The sequence below is a fragment of the Salvelinus fontinalis genome, chromosome 1, assembly GCF_029448725.1.
Source record: "Salvelinus fontinalis isolate EN_2023a chromosome 1, ASM2944872v1, whole genome shotgun sequence".
NCBI classification, from domain to species: Eukaryota; Metazoa; Chordata; class Actinopteri; order Salmoniformes; family Salmonidae; genus Salvelinus; species Salvelinus fontinalis.
In genome coordinates, this window is record NC_074665.1 from 66,360,924 (window position 1) to 66,385,152 (window position 24,229).

At 41.1% G+C, this 24,229-nt stretch overlaps 1 protein-coding gene across 3 annotated transcripts in view; it reads right to left on the minus strand.

The window, feature by feature from the left end:
- LOC129860163 (1-acyl-sn-glycerol-3-phosphate acyltransferase epsilon-like) overlaps positions 1 to 24,229 on the minus strand; it is a 48,903-nt gene that overhangs the window by 14,494 nt on the left and 10,180 nt on the right. For all 3 annotated transcript variants that reach the window (XM_055930536.1, XM_055930527.1, XM_055930545.1), the window contains exons 2-5: positions 12,856 to 12,925; positions 12,609 to 12,724; positions 12,401 to 12,490; positions 10,316 to 10,406 (exon numbers count right to left, since the gene is read on the minus strand). In XM_055930536.1, the coding sequence (XP_055786511.1) occupies positions 10,316 to 10,406; positions 12,401 to 12,490; positions 12,609 to 12,724; positions 12,856 to 12,925 (367 nt within the window). The remainder of the gene's footprint in view (positions 1 to 10,315; positions 10,407 to 12,400; positions 12,491 to 12,608; positions 12,725 to 12,855; positions 12,926 to 24,229) is intronic.

A 24,229-nucleotide genomic window follows, 5' to 3' on the forward strand; every position in this document is an offset into this window, starting at 1 on the left:
CCAAACAGCTCTATTTTTGTTTCATCAGACCTGAGGGACATTTCTCCAAAAATTACAATCTTTGTCCCCATGTGCAGTTGCAAACCGTAGTCTGGCTTTTTTAAATGGCGGCTTTGGAGCAGTGGCTTCTTCCTTGCTGAGCGGCCTTTCAGATTATGTCGATATAGGACTCGTTTTACTGTGGATATAAATACTTTTGTACCCGTTTCCTCCAGAATCTTCACGAGGTCCTTTGCTGTTGTTCTGGGATTGATTTGCACTTCTCGCACCAAAGTATGTTCATCTCTAGGAGACAGAACACGTCTCCTTTCTGAGCGGATGGCTGCATGGTGTTTATACTTGCGTGCTATTGTTTGTACAGAAGAGCGCGGTACCTTCAGGCGTTTGGAAATTGTTCCCCAGGATGAACCAGACTTGTGGAGGTCTACAAATTTTTTTCTGAGGTCTTGGCTGATTTCTGTTGATTTTCCCATGATGTCAAATAAAGATGCACTAAGTTTGAAGGTAGGCCTTGAAATACAGCCACAGGTACACCTCCAATTGACCCAACTTATGTCAATTAGCCTATCAGAAGCATCTAAAGCCATTACATTATTTTCTGGAATTTTCCAAGCTGTTTAAAAGGCACAGTCAACTTAATGTATGTAAACTTCTGACCCACTGAAATTGGGATACAGTGAATTATAAGTGAAATATTAGTTGTGTCATGCACAAAGTAGATGTTCAAACCGACTTGCCAAAACTATAGTTTGTTAAGAAATTTGCGGAGTGGTTGAAAAACAAGTTAATGACTCCAACCTAAGTGTGTATGTAAACTTCTGACTTCAACTGTATATATTTTCAACATTCAGTTACAAGATATCATGTCATACCCTGGGTTGTTCTGAACATAATTAGCCTGTTCATTGTGAAGAAAACTTGCTGCGGCGCATGCACTGGACTCCTTTCTACGCACATACAAATTACAGAATCGGTTTCTCAATTGCCTAAGATTGTATTTCACAACTTAGCTTTAAAATCATGCACAAGTGACCCAGATTGCGATTTTATAATGGACATTTTTAGATTGCGAAAAAAACAAACAGAAATTGTGTGATTGGGGGGGGGGGGGGGGGGGCAAGGTTGTGTTCCAAACAAAACTACAAGTGTGCTTGTTCTAGTTCCTCAATGGCACAGCTGGGAGACCTAAAAAATGACCTTATAGTTGAAGACTTCTTTGAGTCAAAAGTGCATTGAAATGGCTTAGGAACTGTGCACACTTTGTAGAGGTGCATGGCCACTTGGAGACACCAGTGCTCTCACTCAAACCCTTGTAGTTTGTTTATTTTATTTAACCTTTATTTAACTAGGCAAGTCAGTTAAGAACAAATTCTTATTTACAATGAAGGCCTACCAAAAGGCCTCCTGCGGGGACGGGGGATTGGGATAAAATGATTTAAAAAATAACATACAATATAAATATAGAACAAAACACATCACAACGAGACAACACAACATAAAGAGAGACTTAAGACAACAACATAGCAAGGCAGCAACACATGACAACACAAAACATGGTACAAACATTACTGGGCACAGTCAACAGCACAAAGGTCAATAAGGTAGAGACAATACAACTGTTACGTTCCCCAGTTTCTGTGTTCTGTTTTGTATTTGAGTGTGTGTTTCAGGAGATGGCTTCCTGAAGTACTCTCCAACCAGCTGATTGGTCAACCCCAGGCTAATTGGTGATTGGAGCTGACCCCGCCCCCTCGTCAAGAAGCAGCTGACTCTAATCACCATTGCCACCTGAAGATAAAAGCCAGTGTTCTGCCCAGGAGAGAGATGAGATAAGGAGTAGAGATTTGGAGATTGAGAGAGAGAAAAATTAGATTGTGATATAGTGTGGGTTGTGTATCAGAAAGTGTGGTATGTACTGTTGTTGTTGGTAGCAGTTTTTCTATGTCCTGTGTTTGTGAGTGTTTGTGAAATCATTAATAATTACTCTGTTTCATTTGTTCCCAGGGGGGAAGGAGAAGGCACTTTGGGAGTGCTTAGGCAAGAGGCCCGCGGGCATACATATACCCGTAGTATATTTACTGTCTAGGCACATTAGGTAAGACCTGGGCGGACCACCCCCTGTATTTTGGTTAAGGCACCAGACGGTGCTAAGTGAGTTAAGTTAAGTGGGTAGGCAGGTTAGATAGGAGAGGGGGAACTTTGATATTTACTTTCTTTGCTTTGGTTCCATCCAGCCCCTTTTCCCCATATTACCGTGTAAGAAAATAAATCCAAGTAAACGGTCAAATCTGCTTTTGTGTTATCCTTGCTCGCACCTACAGTCCATACCTCTTGCACTTCAGAGAGTTGAGTTATAGCAGGGAGTTGCGTTCCCTCTTCTCAGAGGCGTGCGTAACAACAACACACAAAGCAGCCACAACTGTCACAAAGTGTCCATGATTGAGTCTTTGTGACTGTCCAGTTTGAGTATGTTGCAGCTCGTTCCAGTTGCAGTGAACTGAAAAGAGGAGCGACCCAGGGATGTTGGTATGTTGCACCTAGAAGAAAAAGAAACGCACATCTATTTAGGTGAGGTGCTGGCTAGCGGAGTAGAAAACTTGAAAATAAAGGAGAGCCGAACACTATGAGCTCAAATGCAAAAATTTAATATCCAACGTTTCGACAGTCTTCATCAGGGTATAATCACAACCACTGCGGGATGACTCGTTTATATAGCATCAAAAGACACACAGGTGTCTGTAATCATGGCCAAGAGTGGCCTAATATCATTGGTTAATTCTCAAATATTAAAATGGCATACAAAGAACAGCATACAAAAAACAAATGGATAGCATACCATCATAGATTCATTTTAGACTACACAAGCTTACAAACAATTACAATGGCAAAGTCACAATAATCACAAGAATGGCTTCAGATCAAAGTCCACGTTGAGACCGAAGGGAGCAAGGGGTCTTTAAGTTAAAGATCCAGGCAGCCTCTCGTTTTAACAATAAATTATCAAGGTCACCCCCTCCTAGGGAGGGTGACATGTTCGAAGCCAATATAACGCAGAGACGAAATTGAGTGGCCTGCCTCCAAAAGTGGGCCGCAACTGGGTAAGTCAAGTTTTCACCTAATGGTGCTACGATGCTCTGATATATGTATTTTTAATTCACGCTTTGTTTTACCCACAATTTTTACCACAAGGACGAGTTATAAGATAAATAACTGCCTTAGTGGAGCACGTAATAACACCTTTGCTTGGGATCAATTTCCCTGTTTGTGGGTGTTTGAAGGATCTGCATTTATAAGTGCCATTGCATTGAGCATAGCCATTACACTAGTAATTTCCATCCAGTAGGGGCGCAAATAGACGTTCTTCAGGAATATCTTGGGGTGGTAAATCAGAGTGTAACAATTGGTCTCTGAGATTTCTGCCCCGCGAGAATACGACCAAGGGAAGGTCCGAAAACACATTACAGAGACTATCATCGGATTTTAGAATGTGCCAATGTTTGTGAACGATTCCCTTAATTTGTTCAGAGCGCTTTGAATAGCGGGTAGTTAGAATGCAAGAATGCGTCTTTTTGCGAGACTGCCCGTGAAAAAGGTAATGTTTTGAATTGTATCCCCGCTCCTTGAATGTTTCTGTCAATCTGATTTTTTTTTGCAAATTCTTTTGATTTGACAGAATTGGCTTTAGGGCAAACTATTTTTCAAGGGAAGTGGGTGACAACTGTCAGCCCTCAACAAACTGTTACGATCAGTAGGTTTCCTGTAAAGATCAGTGTATAGAACATTATTTTCACACAAGATCAGAAGACCAAGAAAACTGATTTGACGTGTATCAGATTGCATAGTAAATCTCAAATGTTCAGAACAGGAGTTAAGAAAAGCATGGAATGCCTGGAGCTGTTTTGCATCACCCCTCCATAGAACAAAAATATCATCAATATACCGTTTCCAAATAATGATGTTAGGCTAGAAAACATGCACCTACCCCACATTTTCCAGGAATATTCCTCATGTATCCAGAGTATTTTCAGATTTTGCTAATGAAAATGAAAAGTACAGTAAATATAATAATTTACCACTACAGTAAATGTAATAATTGTACCACTATCTCCAAACTATTCCCTTTCAATTGCTACCATGGTTATGCATATGCTCTTTGGATCTTTCAATAAAAACTAACAGCAATACAGCACTCCATTTCAATAATCAAGTCACATATCTGAATGGTAGACAGTGGACAAATTGCAGGATCAAAGGACAAACGAGCCCATACTTCACTGAGAGGTGACTAATGTAGTCTTTCAAAATGTCACCCGGTTGTTGTAATCACTAAAATCATTAAGAATGTCGGCTGGACTTGAGACCAGCAATTATCTAAAAACATATACGTAATGGCGCCGGAGGATGGCTGCCGTTTCATGGGCTCTTAACCAACCGTGCTATTTATTTATTATTTTTGCATTTTTGTAACTTATTTTGTACATAATGTTGCTGCTACCGTCTCTTATGACCGAAAAGAGCTTCTGGAAATCAGAACAGTGATTACTCACCTTGAACTGGACGAAGAAACTCTTTAACGAAACGGACGAGAGGGATTTACTCCAGACACCCGAACAGGCCCTCATCTCTGTCATTCGCAGGAGAAAGAGATGGAAAAGATATCGCGGAAAGAGATCAGGGTGCCTTGTGAGGATCTGCCGACGAGTGGCTAATCTTCCCTTGCCATCCGTACTCCTGGCCAATGCACAATCGCTGGAAAATAAACTGGACAAGCTAAATGCACGTTTATCCTACCAGCAGGACATTAAAAACTGTACAACTAATGCACGACGACATGATTAACATACAGCTGGCGGGTTACACACTGCATCGTCAGGATAGAACTGCAGCCTCTGGTAAGACAAGGGGTGGCGGGCTATGCATATTTGTAAACAGTAGGAAGTCTCAAGGTTTTGCTCACCTGAGGTAGAGTATCTCATGATAAGCTGCAGACCACTCTACCTAGAGAGTTTATCTGTATTTTTCGTAGCTGTCTACATACCACCACAGACTGATGCTGGCACTAAGACCGCACTCAATGAGATGTATACCACTGTAAGCAAACCGGAAAAAGAGGCGGCGCTCCTAGTGGCCAGGGACTTTAATGCAGGGAAACAAATCTGTTATACCCAATTTCCATCAGCATGTTACATGTGCAACCAGAGGAGAGAATAAATTAATAAAAACAAAAACTCTAGCGATCCCCTTTACTCCACACACAGATGCTTACCAAGCTCTCCCTCGCCTTCCATTTGGCAAATTTGACCATAATTCTATCCTCCCGATTCCTGCTTACAAGCAAAAACTAAAGCAGGAAACACCAGTGACTAGATCAATAAAAAAAGTGGTCAGATGAAGCAGATGCTAAGCTACAGGACTGTTTTGCTAGCACAGACTGGAATATGTTCCGGGATTCCTCCGATGGCATTGAGGAGTACATCGTATCAGTCATCGGCTTCATCAATAAGTGCATTGACGACGTCGTCCCCACAGTGACTGTACGTACATACCCCAACCAGAAGCCATGGATTACAGGCACTGAGCTAAAGGCTAGAGCTGCCGCTTTCAAGGAGCAGGACTCTAACCCGGAAGCTTATAAGATATCCCGCTATGCCCTCCGACGAACCATCAAACAGGCAAAGCATCAATACAGGACTAAGATTGAATCATACTACACTGGCTCTGATGCTCGTCGGATGTGGCAGGGCTTGCAAACTATTACAGACTACAAAGGGAAGCACAGCCGAGAGCTGCCCATTGACACGAGCCTACCAGACGAGCTAAATTACTTCTATGCTCGCTTCGAGGCAAGTAACACTGAAACATACATGAGCACACCAGCTGTTCCAGATGACTATGTAATCCCGCTCTCCACAGTCGATGTGAGTAAGACCTTTAAACAAGTCAACAATCACAAGGACGCAGGGCCAGACGGATTACCAGGACGTATACACCGAGCATGCGCTGACCAACTGGCAAGTGACTTCATTAACATTTTTAACCTCTCCCTGTCCGAGTCTGTAATACCAACATGTTTCAAGCAGTCCACCATAGTCCCTGTGCCCAAGAACACCAAGGTAACCTGCCTAAATGATTACCGACCCGTAGCACTCACGTCTATAGCCATGAAGTGCTTCGAAAGGCTGGTCATGGCTCACATCAACACAATTATCCCAGAAACCATAGACCCACTCCAATTTACATACCGCCCCATCAGATCCACAGACGCACTCCACACTGCCCTTTCACACCTGGACAAAAGGAACACCTGTGTGAGAATGCTGTTCATTGACAGTAGATCAGCATTCAACAACATAGTGCCCTCAAAGCTCATCACTAAGCTAAGGACCTTGGGATTAAACACCTCACTCTACAACTGGATCCTGGACTTCCTGATGGGACGCCCCCAGGTGGTAAGGGTAGGGAACAACACATCCTCCACGCTGATCCTCAACACGGGGGCCGCCCAGGGGTGCGTGCTCAGTCCCCTCCTGTACTTCTGGTTCACTCATGACTGCACGGCCAGGCACGACTCCAACACCATCATTAAGTTGGCCGATGACAACAGTGGTAGGCCTGATCACCAACAATGACGTGACAGCATATAAGGTGGAGGTCAGAGACCTGGCCGTGTCGTGCCAGGACAACAACCTCTCTCTCTCTCTCAACGTGATCAAGACTAAGGAGATGATTGTGAATTACAGGAAAAGGATGACCGAGCACACCCCCATTCTCATCGACAGGGCTGTAGTGGAGCAGGATCAGCGCTTCAAGTTCCGTGGTGACCACATCACCAACAAACGAACACGGTCCAAGCACACCAAGACAGTCATGAAGAGGGCACGACAAAACCTATTTCCCCTCAGGAGACTTAAAAGATTTGGTATGGGACATCAGATCCTCAAAAGTTTCTACACCAGAGAGCATCCTGACTGGTTGCATCACTGCCCTGGTATGACAACTGCTCGGCTGCAAGGCACTACAGAGGGTAGTGCGTATGGCTCAGTACATCACTGGGGCCAAGCTTCCTGCCATTCAGGACCTCTATACCAGGCAGTGTCAGAGGAAGGCCCCCAAAAAGTTGTCCGACTCCAGCCACGCTAGTCATAGACTGTTCTCTCTGCTACCGCACGGCAAGCGGTACCGGAGCACCAAGTCTAGGTCCAAGAGGCATCTAAACAGCTTCTACCCCCAAGGCACAAGACTACTGAACATTTAATTAAATTGCTACAAAGACTATTTTCATTGTCGTCCACCAGCGGATATTGCTGCAGTCAGCATGCCAATTGCATGCTCCCTCAACTTGAGACATTGTGGCATTGTGTTGTGTGACAAAACTGTAGATTTTAGAGTGGCCTTTCATTGTTCCCAGCACAAGGTGCATCTGCGTAATGATCATGCTGTTTAATCAGCTTCTTGAAATGCCACACCTGTCAGATGGATGGATTATCTTGGCAAAGCAGATATGCTCACTAACAGGTATGTAAACAAATTTGTGCACAACATTTGAGAGAAATAAGCGTTTTGTGTACAAACAATTTCTGGGGTCTTATGTCAACTCATTAAACATGGGACCAACATTTTACATGTTGCGTTAATATTTTTGTTCAGTGTAGTTAAATATGTTGCTATGCAAACATAAGACTGCAGTTTATCGAGTGCCACATTGGGTATATATTGCATTCCATTTCATGGTGATATGGCTGTGATGGCCAAAGCAGTTAATTGAGAAATCAGCAATTGCAAATGTTATAACTTCAGAAGCGGCTCACACAAGGAATTATGATCTAAAAAGACCCAAAGCAGCAGTTTCTCAATATCAAACAATTTCTGGGTAACAAACTAAGTACCTAATTGTTTTCAATTAAAATGGTAAAAAAATAAACAAAAATAGCTTCTTAGCAAAGAGCAATTTCTCAAGCTAGAATTTTGCTAGGACATTCTGGGAGTGGTCCGAAAGGAGAGGAAACCTAGCTGTTATTGGCAGAAGTTTGGAACTCTCGTTCTTATTGGTCTACTAACTAATTAACTGCCTGGTAAGGTCACCAGGCAGGCCAAAACACCATTCCACCAAAACAGACTGAAATTCCAGGCAATCTTTTCAAACAGCTCATACACTTTAAGGGCATTATCATTTTCACAATATTATTAATAAAATTAAGCTAATGCTTAAGATAAAATGCCCTGTGCAGTCAAGTGATATTCTTGTGTTTTAATATTTCCACACTGTGGTTGGAATAATATTGTAAAAATGATAATGCCCTTAAAGTGTATGAGCTGTTTGAAAAGTATTAATATATTTTATAAAAAATAAGTACATTATTGTAAACAAGAAGTATGTGGACACCCCTTCAAATTAGTGGATTTGGCTATTTTAGCCACACCCGTTGCTGACATGTGTGTAAAATAGAGCACCGCCATGCAATCTCCATAGACAAACATTGGCAGTAGAATGGCCTTACTGAAGAGCTCAGTGACTTTCAACATGGCACCGTTATAAGTTGCCAACAAGTCAGTTCGACAAATTTCTGCCCTGCTAGACTGCCCCGGTCAACTGTAAGTGCTGTTATTGTGATGTGGAAACGTCTAGTAGCAATGTTTCAACCGAGAAGTGGTAGGCCACAAACGCTCACATAATAATGGGACCGCCGAGTGCTTCAGCGCATAAAAATCGTCTGTCCTCAGTTGCAACACTCACTACAGAGTTCCAAACTGCCCCTGAAAGCAACGGCAGCACAATAACTGTTCATCGTGAGCTTCATGAAATGGGTTTCCATGGCCGAGCAGCTGCACACAAGGCTCAGATTAACATGCACAATGCCAAGCGTCGGCTGGAGCAGCGGAATCGCGTTCTCTGGAGTGATGAATCACGCTTCACCATTTAGCAGTCCAACTGACAAATCTGGGTTTGCCGGATGCCAGGAGAACACTACCTGCCCCAATGCATAGCGCCATCTGTAAAGTTTGGTGGAGGAATAATGGTCTGGGGCTGTTTTTCATGGTTCGGGCTAGACGCATTAGTTCCAGTGAAGGGAAATCTTAAAGCTACAGCATACAATAACATTCTAGACAATTCTGTGCTTCCAACTTTGTGGCAACAGTTTGGGGAAGGCCCTTTCTTGTTTCAGCATGACAATGCCCCCGTACACAAAGTGAGGTCCATACAGAAATGGTTTGTCGAGATTGGTGTGGAAGAACTTGACTGGCCTGCACAGAGCCCTGACCTCAAACATTTCGGAATAAATTGGAACGCCGACTGCGAGCCAGACGTAGTCGCCCAACATCAGTAGCCAACCTCACTAATTCTTGTGGCTGAATAGAAGCAAGGTCCCGCAGCAATGTTCCAACATCTACTGGAAAGCCTTTCCAGAAGTGGGGAGGCTTTTATAGCAGTTAAAGGGGGACCAACTCCATATTAATGCCCATGATTTTGGAATGAGATGTTAGACGAGCAGGTGTCCACATACATTTGTCCATGTAGTGTGGAAGTCGGCTACCAAACGAAAATATCTTACTTTATGAAACAAAAGGTCTTAAACAAGAAGCCATTTCAAACCTTTCAACTTGCTCTTGCGAGTTAGGTCTAGCAACATAAATCACTTATAAGTCAGCAGTAACATACTTTTGTAATCACAAATGAACATTTTGCCCAATTTATAAGCTACAGCCTCTGAAATATTTAATTAAAAGGAGCTCACTGGTCCAAGCTGCCAAGCTCTTAGCACTGTACCAGCAATCCACTGACGAGGATAAAAAAAATAGAACAGCCAGGTGGCGTTTCATTTTGTCTAAGGTTCCACTCTCATGCGGTCAACAAACATTTGGGTTGTGAGATTTTGACAAGAGATTGCAAAAAGTTAGTTGGGAGGGTGGGTAGATTGTATCCGCTGTCACGGTAAATGTATCTTGCTTTAAAAAGTTGCAAGTTGTATTTTTCAAAACCTTATTACCAAATACCTCATGATCCAAAAACCATTATACAGTTAAAAAAAAAGTTTGGGATCGAGTCCTCCTCTGTATTCTGCCACTGAACATGGTCAATGCGAAGTTGCTGAGTTTCAGAGATTAAAGGTTGAAAAAGAAAGCAGTGCTACAACAATCACTTTCAATGTGGGATAAGGAATCCATTAAGCATGGGAGTGGAAGGTGAAGTACCCGTTCCAATGCATTACCCCTACATGACCCCCATTCGTTAATCCTCCCCAAAGCTTTGCTATTAGTCATGAAAGAATACACTAGCGTGGAATTTATAAATCAATGTGAAAGTATGAAAGAGCACCTTCTTTAGTGGCAAAAGCCTGACTGTCGCTGATCATCTTCTTGAGTTCAGGGTTGTATCGGGTTCCTTCTGGGAAGATGACAAGATACATCTGCACAGAAATCAAAACAAACGGGGGTTGAGTTACAGCAAGTGAAGTCTTGCAGGGGAGATCAGCACATCATTTCTCGTAAGGTAAGTAGTCTAAGACTATGTTTCTACACTCTACATACAGAGCATTCGGAAAGTATTCAGAGCCCTTGACTTTTTCCACTTTGTTACGTTACAGCCTTATTCTAAAATGGATTAATCTACAGCCTTGAGTCTTCTTGGGTATCACACTACTAGCTTGGCACACCTGCAGATCCTCAAGCTCTGTCAGGTTGGATGGGGAGCGTCGCTGAACAGCTATTTTCAGGTCTCTCCAGAGATGTTCGATCGGTTTCAAGTCCGGGCTCTGGCCACTCAAGCACATTCAGAAACTTGTCCCGAAGCCACTCCTGCGTTGTCTTCACCGTTTGCTTAAGGTCGTTGTCCTGTTAGAAGGTTAACCTTCGCCTAAGTCTGAGCACTCTGGAGCAGGCTTTCATCAAGGATCTCTGTATTTTGCGCTGTTCATCTTTCCCTCAATCAAGACTAGTCTCCCAGTCCCTGCCACTGAAAAACATCCCCACAGCATGATGCTGCCACACCATGCTTCACTGTAGGGATGGTGCCAGGATTCCTCCTGACGTGATGCTTGGCATTCAGGCCAAGTTAAATCTTGATTGTATCAGACAAGAGAATCTTATTTTTCATGGTCAGAGTCATTTAGGTGCCTTTTAGCAAACTCCAAATGGGCTGTCATGTGCCTTTTACTGAGTGGCTTCCATCTGGCCACTACCATAAAAGACCTGATTGGGTGAGTGCTGCAGAGATGGGATAACCTTCCAGAAGGACAACCATCTCCACAGAGGCAATATAGAGCCTTTTCAGAGTGGCCATCGGGTTCTTGGTCACCTCCCTGACCAAGGCCCTTCTCCCCTGATTGCTCCGTTTGGGCGGGCGGCCAGCTCTAGGAAGAGACTTGATGGTTCCAAACTTCTTCCATTAAAGAATGATGCAGGCCAGTGTTCTTAGGGACCTTCAATGCTGCAGAAATGTTTTGCTACTCTTCCCCAGATATGTACCTCGACACAATCCTGTCTCGGAGCTGTACAGACAATTCCTTCGACCTCATGGCTTGGTTTTTGCTCAGACATGCACGGTCAACTGTGGGACCTTATATAGACAGATGTGTGCATTTCCAAATCATGTCCAATCAATTTATTTAACAAAGGTGGACTCCAGTCAAGTTCTAGAAACATCTCAACGATAATCAACGAAAACAGGATGCACCTGAGATCAATTTTTAGTCTCAATTCAAAGGGTCAGAATACTTATGTAAATAAGCTGTTTTTCAATTAACAAATGTGCTAAAATTTCTAAAAACCTGTTTTCGCTTTGCCATTATGGGGTATTGTGTGTAGCTTGATGAGGAACAGGCTGTAACATAACAAAATGTGGAAAAAGGTCTTAATACTTTCCGAATGCACTGTACCCATGCACATATGAAAACCTGGGTGTCATGAAGACAAGACTAGTCAGAAAATCATGACAAAATGCAAGAACAGAAGCCCAGGGACAAAGGGTAGCCCAAAAGCTCAAACAACAAGCTGTGGATCTTAGTGTCCTGGGAATAAGTTATTTGGCAACAGCAGTCCTTCCTGATATAGACTAGGCACAGGGAAACATTTAGAGCGGACATGCCAGTGACCAAAACAGCCTTTATAGATATTTATTTCAGTTGGTTTCATGTATATTTTAGAATAGCAATGCTCTTCAAAGAATGACAAATTGGGATAAAGTAAGAGCACTTTCATGGTATTTCACTGACAGCCTCACAGCCCATCAATAGAATCCATTGAATGAAGTGACAGTATTAAACATCAGTTTTGTTGGCAGCCATGTAAAAAGTTATTGGCTGCGATGCAAGAAATAACATGCTTATCACCAAAAATGCTTTTGGGAGTAAATAACATTCACAAAATCAGACAGTTTCTGTCAGTGTGCTCCTTAAATACTTACTGGTGTTCCCAACACTGTTTGTGAAGAGAGCTTCTTTTTCATTGCATTCTCGTCAAACTTTGCGCTTCGCTTCACGTAGACACCGCCATGCTAAAAATGAACATTTGATTAAAAAATTGATACCAAATAGGATTAAATCGCTCTTACCAATAAGCACAATATATATTATAGCATCTAACAGTCCAAAACTTTTAGATAAATATATTACCTGAGAGAAATACCATCCGTATAATGGGAGCCATTTCAGCCCATCTTTTAGGACGTATCTCACATGTCCAAGTGCTTCCTGCCTAATGGCTAACATGTCAGCAATGATCCAGTCCGCTGTATGACAAGAGAAAGCAAGGGTTTTAGTCCAACTGCATCATGTGCCAAACTTGAACTAACAAATTATTCTCGCTCAGAATGAACAGAAATTAATTAGTTAAGCATTTTGTTGAAAAGGAACAGCTCACCTGTGCATTGATGGTTGGAAAGGTAGACTACATTCTCTTTCATCTTTGGCACGTCTCCATAAATAACAATCTAAAGAAGAATGAACATCGTTTTACTAGGCCTAAAAGACTTAAGGGCATAATGACAAACAGAAACAAAATGGAAGAAATTTGGGTGGCAACCAAACTGAAATTATTTGTGCGAATGTTTGTAATTAGACATACACCCAGGATTTTGTGGAAAATCCACAGTGTTGAGGACGCCAATGGCAAGCCAACTGTGTCTTAAGTGTTTTGTTCATAAAAACGGGTCTCATCATCTTAACCTTTTAGAAGCTGTTAATGAACCAACTTCGCCACTTGTTAAAACACCACAACTCAGAAGTGTTGGTGTGCTTCATAAAACAAAGGGTGTTTCTCAATATGCATACTAATCTCAATATGCATACTAATCTCAATATGCATACTAATCTCAATATGCATACTAATCTCAATATGCATACTAATCTCAATATGCATACTAACATACTCATGCTCCGAGTTAGTTCGCCAATGACGTTCTTGTGAGGACGAGAGGGTTGAGAATGCATTAACATTAGAATTTGTGAAGCGAGCTATATGTGAATCGTATTAATATAGCTAGCTTGACAGTTTGATTTGGAGTCATTCTCTGACCGTTGCATGCTCCAATTTGCTTGCTTGGAGCACGGTATAATGCATATTGAGAAACACCCCAAAATGTTTGAAAATAGTAGGGAATTCCAGGTCTTCAACGTGTCTACTGGTATTCCTACTGTCGGCCTATGTGAAATATCATTTAGAAAGCCATATCCAAGAACACCCATAATAAATAAAGTCATCACCAGACTAGGCCTAAATAGCAAACAAAGCTGAACCACAAAAGAATGTCTTAGAAGTTAAGTCATACATAAATCAGATAACATTGGCAATAGGCTAGATTTGTTCCTACCAACCTAAGGATTCATTTCATAACCCGCATGTAGCAATAGCTCAAACACAGACCAAATCGAAGCTTACTTTGTAAGTTGTTTGGTGAAAACGTTGTGTAAGATAAACCTGGGCGGTATACCGTATTTTACTATAACGGTATTGATGCACGGACTGGTTTGGGTTTTTACTTTACCTTCTATAATAGTATTTAAATGTTTGTTAAATGTGATACGCTATGTGTAATGGTCAATGCAGCACAAGCAACAAAGTTGTTTCCACTTTAACCTTAATATAAATCCACAAGCTTTCTATAATTACAATATTAGTTTGTGTTTCTTACATCAGCAAACTCGTGTTAGCCACTAATGCTAATCGCTAGTCAGCTGGCTAAAAGTCAGAGCAAATGTAGCTAGCTAACCAGTGCTGGTGGAGGCCTAAATCAGCATGTTTGTGCAACAGTATCGTCTAAATCAAAGAGGAATAGGCGAAGCATGACCATGTTGGCTACATGAATAAAGATTTAATGTAGCCAAAGATTATAGGGTCCCCTAGGCAACACTGAACATCACTTTGGTTCCTACCCTGTCACAATAACTCATCCATAGCATTTTTCATTCGTTGTCATGTTAAACACTGTATTCAAAGTGCCCACTATTATTAGTATTCTAACTATAGAATTATAATAAACATTCTATTTCCATAATGCCAACAGTTCACCCAAGTGTTTTGATCTAAATCGCAACATTTGGTTAAAAATAAGGCCTAGTTTTTTTGCCCATATCGTGGCAGTGTGGAAATGAGTGCAGGAAATGCAGAAATTGATGGAAATGCAGGAAATTATGTTAAAGTTGAACAGTATAAAACAATCAGAATGCAGAAAGACCCATTGAAATAATTTAGAATATATATGTTGCCTAGGGTCACGCACTACTCAAAGCAAATGTAGAACTTTTATTAATCAAAAACATAAAATACCGTTGAATTTGAAAAATACCATATGATGTTTTGGCCATATCGCCAAGCCCTAGTGTAAAATATTTTTTTGACTCTGGTGGTGGTCAATAGCGGTAGGTCACAGACGGACAAATAAGACATCCCCCATGATCTGTGGAGTCCCGGATTTCGATGTGATTCAACGTATTCTGTGTTTATTTTGTTTATGCTTTCGCAATCCTAACCGGAAAGTAGGTAGCAGCAATCTTGAAATGAGGTCATCGGCTCGGCCTGCTCTTAACTACCATATATGGGAATATGAATGTAAGTCACACCAACGATTTTAAGGCACAGATCAATAGCCAAGATACTCAGCTTTTTGCAGATAGGGGCTACTGTTCTCATACCAGACGGAATTGAATAAAAACAAATCTAACATGGGGACTTTAAATTTAAGAGGCGTGGTGCCACATAAAATAAACAAATAAATAAAACAGCATACCACAGGTAAAACTGGATGCCTAATGCAATGTTCCAGACTCATAAAGCACTAAAACGTATACAGACCACATTCACACGTTTTTAACTAGCCATTATTTTGCTCCCTAGAGGACTGGTGAAGTAGTCCAACACTAATGACAACCGGTTCGGTTTCAGTTAGATTCTTCAAAATAACCCGTTTTCGAGAAGAAGAAAAACGATAGTGTCCAAACCGTTTGGGCTACACACTAATATGACCCCTCTGTGCAAAGGTGAGACTCTCACGAACACTGTTGTTTTGCTCTAAGACGCCTACAGGCCTCACAAGACTCGTCTGATGGACACCCAGTAACAGTTGAAAAATTAATGGAGGTATATATGGAGACTGTTTAGTTCCAAAAATGTGTCCTGATCTTATCTCTCAGATATAGGTCAGACACTCAGAACAAACTGCCTTAATTTTGAGGGGGGATTATCTGTTGTTCCATGTAGTGAATATGTTATTCAATGAGTTTGCATGGGCTAATAGCAGTAAGGCCAAATAAAATGTTTAATCAAAAACTTTTATATATTTTATACTTCAAGGGGTCTTCAAATTGATCCATTTTTGGAATGACCTTTAACACAGAATAAAACTATTAAAGGGTAGTTACCATAAAATGTAACTACATGTAACATATGGATTTGCATTAGTATACACATCAAAAGTCCCAAAGCAAAGCCACACCTCATTTTTCAATTTTTCAAGGTATTACTTAAACCAATCAGAATTCCCAAAGCCATGTCGGGAATTGTTTGAGGTGATATAATATTTCCTGTAATGTAAACTCCAACTGAAATAATATCAAATATATAACTTCATTTTCAGCCAACAAGCAAATAAATTCATAAAGTATTGTTACAAATCAACTTTACATTAGCAATTGCCTGACTTGTGCAGTGCAATCAACCCCTGGCTTACAGCTACATTAAAGTAAACCAAAGTTTGGGAAATACATAACACTATCTAACCAGTTAGCTATATGCAGTAATCCTAGCCAGCTAGCTAATTTTAGCCATTTAACCAAATAGCTATTAGCCTCGCCAATCACCACAGTTATGGTCAGCAAGCCAGAGCCCAACAACTGGAGACCAGCTAGACCACCACAACTAAAACATAACCACAGATCAAAAGCAAAGAGAGCAGAGACTTACAGATTGTTGGCTGGGGCTCAGCCGATGATAAAACCTTTCAAAGAGTGCAGGTTGAGTTAGCTACAAAAGCAAGGGGGAGGCGGGCACTTCACCAAGCTGAGTGAAATCTAATAGCAAGAAAATCTAAATTAGATAGATCCCAGATGTCAGTCAGCTAGCGTGCTAGCACTAAGCCAAAGAGGGAAAAGTTACAAAACTCCCATAGCCAACTCAACAGAGAACATGGTGAAAAGGTGACCAAAAAAGAGAACAGACAAAGTGCTACACAATTAAAGCAATTGGTTGGAGCCCACGGCAAGAAGGCACCAGAGCCTGCCATGCAAACGGGTTCCGACTAGATAACACAGCCACAAAGTCTGAAGAGTATGAGGATGCTAACCGTAGCCAGCTACAGAGCTAGCATACAAACTTGGTAGCACAGAGTAGATCCTCCATTTGACGTTGATAAATACTGCAGTGGGTAGTCAAGATACCCGAAAATAAGTTAATACATTTGTAATAACCCAAAAACCAGATCGTGACTACAACTAAGTTACTAACTCTGACCACATTGTTGTTACTTTGGTGAGTAAAAACTCATGCTTCCTACCCTTTAATAAGAGCCCCATAATGGTAGTGACTGCCCATTACTGCTTATCACTTATTAACCATAATTTGTAAGCATTACTTTAAGTAATATACTGAAATATTGTTATTTTTACTTTGAAGCAAGGTAAGACTTTACATAAATGAGCAAAGTAGCCTAGCCAAACTCCAACCACAGAAAGGGAGGCAATTATTTTATAAAGACTTCCTATTGGTTTTCATAACTTTCTTTCATTGTCCAGAAGCCAAAGGCACAATCCTAGTCATTATCAACCAATCCTAGTTGTTACTATTAGATCCCCTCTCTTAACTGAGATTCTCATCTCTGTCACATATGGAACTACTCGCATTAGGTGCGCTGTTTAGAACAGTGGTTTCCCGCGAATTGCATTTTGGCAAATGTTTGAAAATGACTTAATAGCTGCTTCATTACACAGGAGTAGCATGTTCAATAATAGGCTATAGCCTTTTGACCAATATGATAGGCTTGCTATTGTTGCATGTTCAAGATGGCTTTGCTACACAGAAAGCAGCAATTGGCTACTCCATTGTCACTGACTAAATCAGCAGACCTATAGTGCATTCGGAAATTATTCAGAACCCTAGACATTGTCCACATTTTGTTTTGTTACAACTTTAGTCTAAAATTGATTCAATAGTTTTTTTTCTCATCGATCTACACGAAATCTTACGCTATAGCACACAATGACATTCTAGACAATTCTGTGCTTCAAACTTTGTGGCAACAGTTAGGCCCTTTCCTGTTTCAGCATGACAATGCCCCATGCACAAAGCGAGGTCCATACAGAAATGGTTTGTAGAGATCGGTGTGGAAGAACTTCACTGGCCTGCATTGAGCCCTGACCTCAACCCTTTCTTAAACCCTGGGGATGAATTGGAAAGCCAAATGTGAGCCAGGCCTAATCTCCCAACATCAGTGCCCGACCTCACTAATGCTCGTGGCTGAATGGAAGCAAGTCCCTGCAGCAATGTTCCAACATCTAGTGGAAAGCCTTCCCAGAAGAGTGGAGGCTGTTTTAGCAGCAAAGGGGGACCAACTCCATTTAATGTCCATGATTTCTTAATGAAATGATCGACAAGCAGGTGTCCACATACATTTTGTATGTAGTGTAAGTAGTTTGGAGGTGCATTTTCAAAATGGTACAGTATAAATGCTTTTAGTACATAAAATCGATAGTGGAGTAGTTGTAATACTTTATGTAAACTCAATTGATTCATGTATTTGAAACAGTATTTTAATTGAGTCTTTAATAGGGATGAATGGCATTATCGCTTATGTGATGCAAGTATGTTTGGAGGGGTGCATTTCCAAAATGGTAAAGTAAAAATGCTTCTTGTGCATAACAGATAGTGGAGTATTTGGAACACTGACCTGTTCACTGGATGTGCTACTTTGTCCCGGACCTGCCGTTTCTACCCCTCTCTACCTCTGAATGCTCGGCTATGAAAGGCAAACTGACATTTACTCCTGAGGTGCTAACCTGTTGCACCCTCGTTAACCACTGGTATTATTATTTGACCCTGCTAGTCATCTCTGAATGTTAGAAAATCTTGAAGAACGATCTGACCTTAAAACCTCTTGATGCTAGGGGTCTGATTATTATTATTATTATTTTTAAAATAACGTTCCCAAGGTAAACTGACTTTCTCAGGTCCAGATCGTAGAATATGCATATAATTTACAGATTGGGATAGAAAACACTCCAAAGTTTCCAAAACTGTCAAAATATTGTCTGTGAGTATAACAAAACTGATTCTGCAGACGAAAACTTGAGAAAATCTAACCCGGAAGTGATATATACACTGCTCAAAAAAATAAAGGGAACACTTAAACAACACAAAGTAACTCCAAGTCAATCACACTTCTGTGAAATCAAACTGTCCACTTAGGAAGCAACACTGATCGACAATAAATTTCACATGCTGTTGTGCAAATGGAATAGACAACAGGTGGAAAGTAGAGGCAATTAGCAAGACACCCCCAATAAAGGAGTGGTTCTGCAGGTGGTGACCACAGACCACTTCTCAGTTCCTATGCTTCCTGGCTGATGTTTTGGTCACTTTTGAATGCTGGCGGTGCTTTCACTCTAGTGGTAGCATGAGACTGAGTCTACAACCCACATAAGTGGCTCAGATAGTGCAGCTCATCCAGGATGGCACATCAATACGAGCTGTGGCAAGAAGGTTTGCTGTGTCTGTCAGCGTAGTGTCCAGAGCATGGAGGCGCTACCAGGAGACAGCCCAGTACATCAGGAGACGTGGAGGAGGCCGTAGGAGGGCAACAACCCAGCAGCAGGACCGCTACCTCCGCCTTTGTGCAAGGAGGAGCACTGCCAGAGCCCTGCAAAATGACCTCCAGCAGGCCACAAATGTGCATGTGTCTGCTCAAACGGTCAGAAACAGACTCCATGAGGGTGGTATGAGGGCCCGACGTCCACAGGTGGGGGATGTGCTTACAGCCCAACACCGTGCAGGACGTTTGGCATTTGCCAGAGAACACCAAGATTGGCAAATTCGCCACTGGCGCCCTGTGCTCTTCACAGATGAAAGCAGGTTCACACTGAGCACGTGACAGACGTGACAGAGTCTGGAGACGCCGTGGATAACGTTCTGCTGCCTGCAACATCCTCCAGCATGACCGGTTTGGCGGTGGGTCAGTCATGGTGTGGGGTGGCATTTCTTTGGGGGGCCGCACAGCCCTCCATGTGCTCGTCAGAGGTAGCCTGACTGCCATTAGGTACCGAGATGAGATCCTCAGACCCCTTGTGAGACCATATGCTGGTGCGGTTGGCCCTGGGTTCCTCCTAATGCAAGACAATGCTAGACCTCATGTGGTTGGAGTGTGTCAGCAGTTCCTGCAAGAGGATGGCATTGATGCTATGGACTGGCCCGCCCGTTCCACAGACCTGAATCCAATTGAGCACATCTGGGACATCATGTCTCGCTCCATCCACCAACGCTACGTTGCACCACAGACTGTCCAGGAGTTGGCGGATGCTTTAGTCCAGGTCTGGGAGGAGATCCCTCAGGAGACCATCCGCCACCTCATCAGGAGCATGCCCAGGCGTTGCAGGGAGGTCATACAGGCACGTGGAGGCCACACACACTACTGAGCCTCATTTTGACTTGTTTAAAGGACATTACATCAAAGTTGGATCAGCCTGTAGTGTGGTTTTCAACTTTAATTTTGAGTGTGACTCCAACTCCAGACCTCCATGGGTTGATAAATCTGATTTCCATTGATAATTTTTGTGTGATTTTGTAGTCAGCACATTCAACTATGTAAAGAAAAAAGTATTTAATAAGAATATTTCATTCATTCAGATCTAGGATGTGTTATTTTAGTGTTCCCTTTATTTTTTTGAGCAGTATATATATATATATATTTATCTTTGTTTCCTGGCCTGTCTTTCTTCCATTTAAAGGGGTATCAACCAGATTGCTTTTCCAATGGCTTCCTCAGGCTGTGACCAGGCTTTAGACAGTTTCAGGCTTTTATTTTGAAAAATGAGCTAGATTTTTCAGAAGTAGTCAGGTGTCCTCTGAATAGTTCCTGCGCGCGAGAGGAGAGTTCTCCATTTTCTTTTTCTCTCTTATTGAATAGGTTACGGTCCGGTTGAAATATTATCGATTATGTTTGCTAAAAACAACCTGAGGATTGATTATAAAAAACAGTTGACATGTTTCTACGACCATTACGGATACTTTTTGGAATGTTCGAACGGAACGAGGCTGTGGTTTTCTGAACATAACGCGCAACCCAAACGGCGTTTTTTTCTTATAAAAGTAATATTTATCGAACAAAAAGAACATTTGTTGTGTAACTGGGAGTCTCGTGAGTGCAAATATCCGGGGATTATCAAAGGTAAGCGATTAATTTTATTGCTTTTCTGACTTTCGTGACCATGCTAATTTGGGGCTAGATGTTCTAGCATTGATTGATACACTCACAAAAGTTTGGATTTCTTTCTCTGTAAAGCATATTTTCAAAATCTGACACGATAGGTGGATTAACAACAAGCTAAGCTGTGTTTTGGTATATTTCACTTGTGATTGCATGATTATAAATATTTTTTGTAATATTTTGCACCCTGCAATTCAGTGGTTGTTTAGGAAAATGATCCCGTAAAAGGGATCCGTGCGCAGAGAAGTTAATGGCCATGTACTCTTATAATCTCCACTCCGTCCAGTCAGAAGAGGACTGGCCACTCCTCGGAGCCTTGTTTCACTCTGTCTTCCTAGGTTCCTGCCTTTCTAGGGGAATTTTTACTAGCCACTGCTTCTACATCGGCATTACTTGCTCTTTGGGGTTTAACCTCCCTTGGGTACGTGAGACGTTAGCGTCCCACCTCTTCAACAGCCAGTGAAACTGCTGGGCGCCAAATTCAAATACAGAAATACTCATTATAAAAATTCAGAAAACAAAACATATTTTACATAGGTTTAAAGATGAACTTCTTGTGAATCCAACCGCGGTGTCAGATTTTTAAAATGCTTTACGGCGAAAGCATACCTTACCATTATTTGAGAACATAGCCCAGCAGACAAATCATTACAAATAGTAACCAGCCAAGTAGAAGAGTTACACAAGTCAGAAATAGAGATAAAATTAGTCCCTTACCTTTGATGATCTTCATATGGTTGCACTCAGCAGACATTCATTTACTCAATAAATGTTCCTTATGTTCGATAAAGTCTCTTTATATCCATAAACATCAGTTTTCTTCACGCTTTTTCTTCAGTAATCCACAGGCTCAAACGCAGTCAAAACAGGCAGACAAAAAATCCAAATTGTATCCGTAAAGTTCATAGAAACATGTCAAACGATGTTTATATTCAATCCTCAGGTTGTTTTTGCCTAAATAATGGATAATATTTCAACCGGACAATAACATCGTCAATATAAAAGGTAAACAAGAATTACACTCTCTCAGTCGTGCGCATGAAAAAGCTCTGTGACACTTTAGGGTCCACTCAGACTGCTCTTACTTCCTCATTTTTCAGAATACAACCCTGAAACAATTTCTAAAGACTGTTGACATCTAGTGGAAGGCATAGGAACTGCAATTTGAGTCCTAAGTCAATGGATACTGTAATGTAAATGCCATAATTACAAATGCAATGTATGTATATTTTCAAAATGGTACATACCGTATTTGAAAGAGTATGTTAAACTTTCACTGAGTCTCAAATACAGGATACATATTTTTGGAATATGAGATGAAACTAACCCGGTAATTACTTGTATTGGCAATCTATTTGAATTAGCTCTTCAATAAAAAAATAACCATTCAAATATTATACATGCTGATATTTGACAATAGGATATGATTAGAAATTCCAATCGTGGCTATACTAATCCGAATGATTTTAAAATCAGACCCGTGCCTTTATAAAGTAGTTAGATGTTTCTTTGCAGCAAGACTATTCCTGACCTAACTTATGTGATGACATCCAATTGCAATCATAGTTAAGTGCAATCTCAATCACTAAAGATGGTCTACCCGAACTACCGTGTGTTGTTTACGAAGCGAAACTAAAAAAAGGTGAATAATGTACCAAGGTAAAGACAGTTTCAGGTTGGATATTCAAAAGATATACTCGCCTGTAGTTTTCCTTACGTCCACCAACAGCAGTTAGGGACCGTAAACATGGTGACAAATCACATTTTTTAAATTTCAATAGCTCTTTAACCATCACTCCAAACACTTTGAAAACTGGTTGTAGCTAACCCGATGGCATAGACACACATTGCATAGATGGCATAGACACACATTGCACACCCTTTAGTTTGTCCATTTTTATTTCACATGGTTTTACATGAATTTTTCAAAATGTAGAATTTCAATAGCTCCTTGGTCATGTGACCTAATGACTTCAAACAAGGTTCAGAATGTCCACTGACTATGCCTTCATATTGCACACTCTGATGTTTGTCTACTTTCATCTCATGCTATTAGACTTAAATCTGTTAAGCTTTGCAGGCCTTCATTTTACATGGGCGTTTAAAAAAAAAACTTTTAAGTCAACAAATGTTCCATCCTCGCAATAACTATCGTTCACATGGACACTGAAAAGATCCGCAAATGGCTGTATGTGGAATGGATCAAGGACAGGAGAGGTGTTCAAACAGAGGTGCTTAAAGGAAGGCGCTCAGGTAGGCCTCATGGAAAACAATGTTTCATATGCTCTTTATAATCACAGTAATAGGCAGGGATTTGTCAGTCACAGTGAGCTTGATAACGTGAAATAATCCTTTTTATAGCATCACTTTCATATACTGTACATTAAGACAAATCCTTCTACGTTGAGAATTAGAACGCAGTTTATATAACCTGAAAATGACTTGATATTTGAGTGCATTCACAACATACCACCTGCAGACAACTTACAAAATGCAATATTGCATTTGAGGGTTTGTTTTTCTGATGAAAATAGTTATTTGATGCATGGCCTACTATTTCTAACTGGGAAAATAAATTCCTATGTCTTTTGTGAGTAAAATCCTTTTTCCAAAATTGATTTACGTCATTTTTGTGAAGAGGTATGAGGGTTGTGATACGGGTCATTTAATAGTAAAATCATTTAAGGAATCAATACATTTCTATATTGCTTCCTTAGTATCTGCATGAACCATCAGGCCAAGTGTTTTTGGTTGACCTTGTTGGACAGAAAGAGAAGGAGGAATTGGAACACGCTGCATTCAAATTCTGGTCTTAGTTATTCCATTGTACTGGATCTAATATTAATATAATATCTAATATTAGCATTTTACATACATTCATAAGTGTAATACTTTTTTATGACATACTGTGAAAAACTTGGCTGCTGGCTCTGTCACTTTCAGACATGCGCAGAGCAGACATGAACCACAGGGGTTCTGTGTAAAGAGAGAGTAATCCAAAAGGAACAGACACACCCCTTGACTTTCAATTGGCACCGTTGACCTGTATGTATTTTCTCCTGATTGGCTCTGTGGTGCACAGTCTGTCAAAGTACCAGAGGTATGAGGAGAGACATCCTCCTTTGTATTTATGATAACAAATATTTCCTAACACTGTGGATCCTATTTTTGGACAGTTAGAAGACACAATGCATCAATGCAAAAAAAATGTATTACTAATTACTGTCCATGAGTAACCTCAACCTTGTGGGTCTATGGGTGTTTGGGCCAATAAAGTGCCAACTCAATTCTACCACTGACTAGTCTCTCATGACCCTATGAACGGGG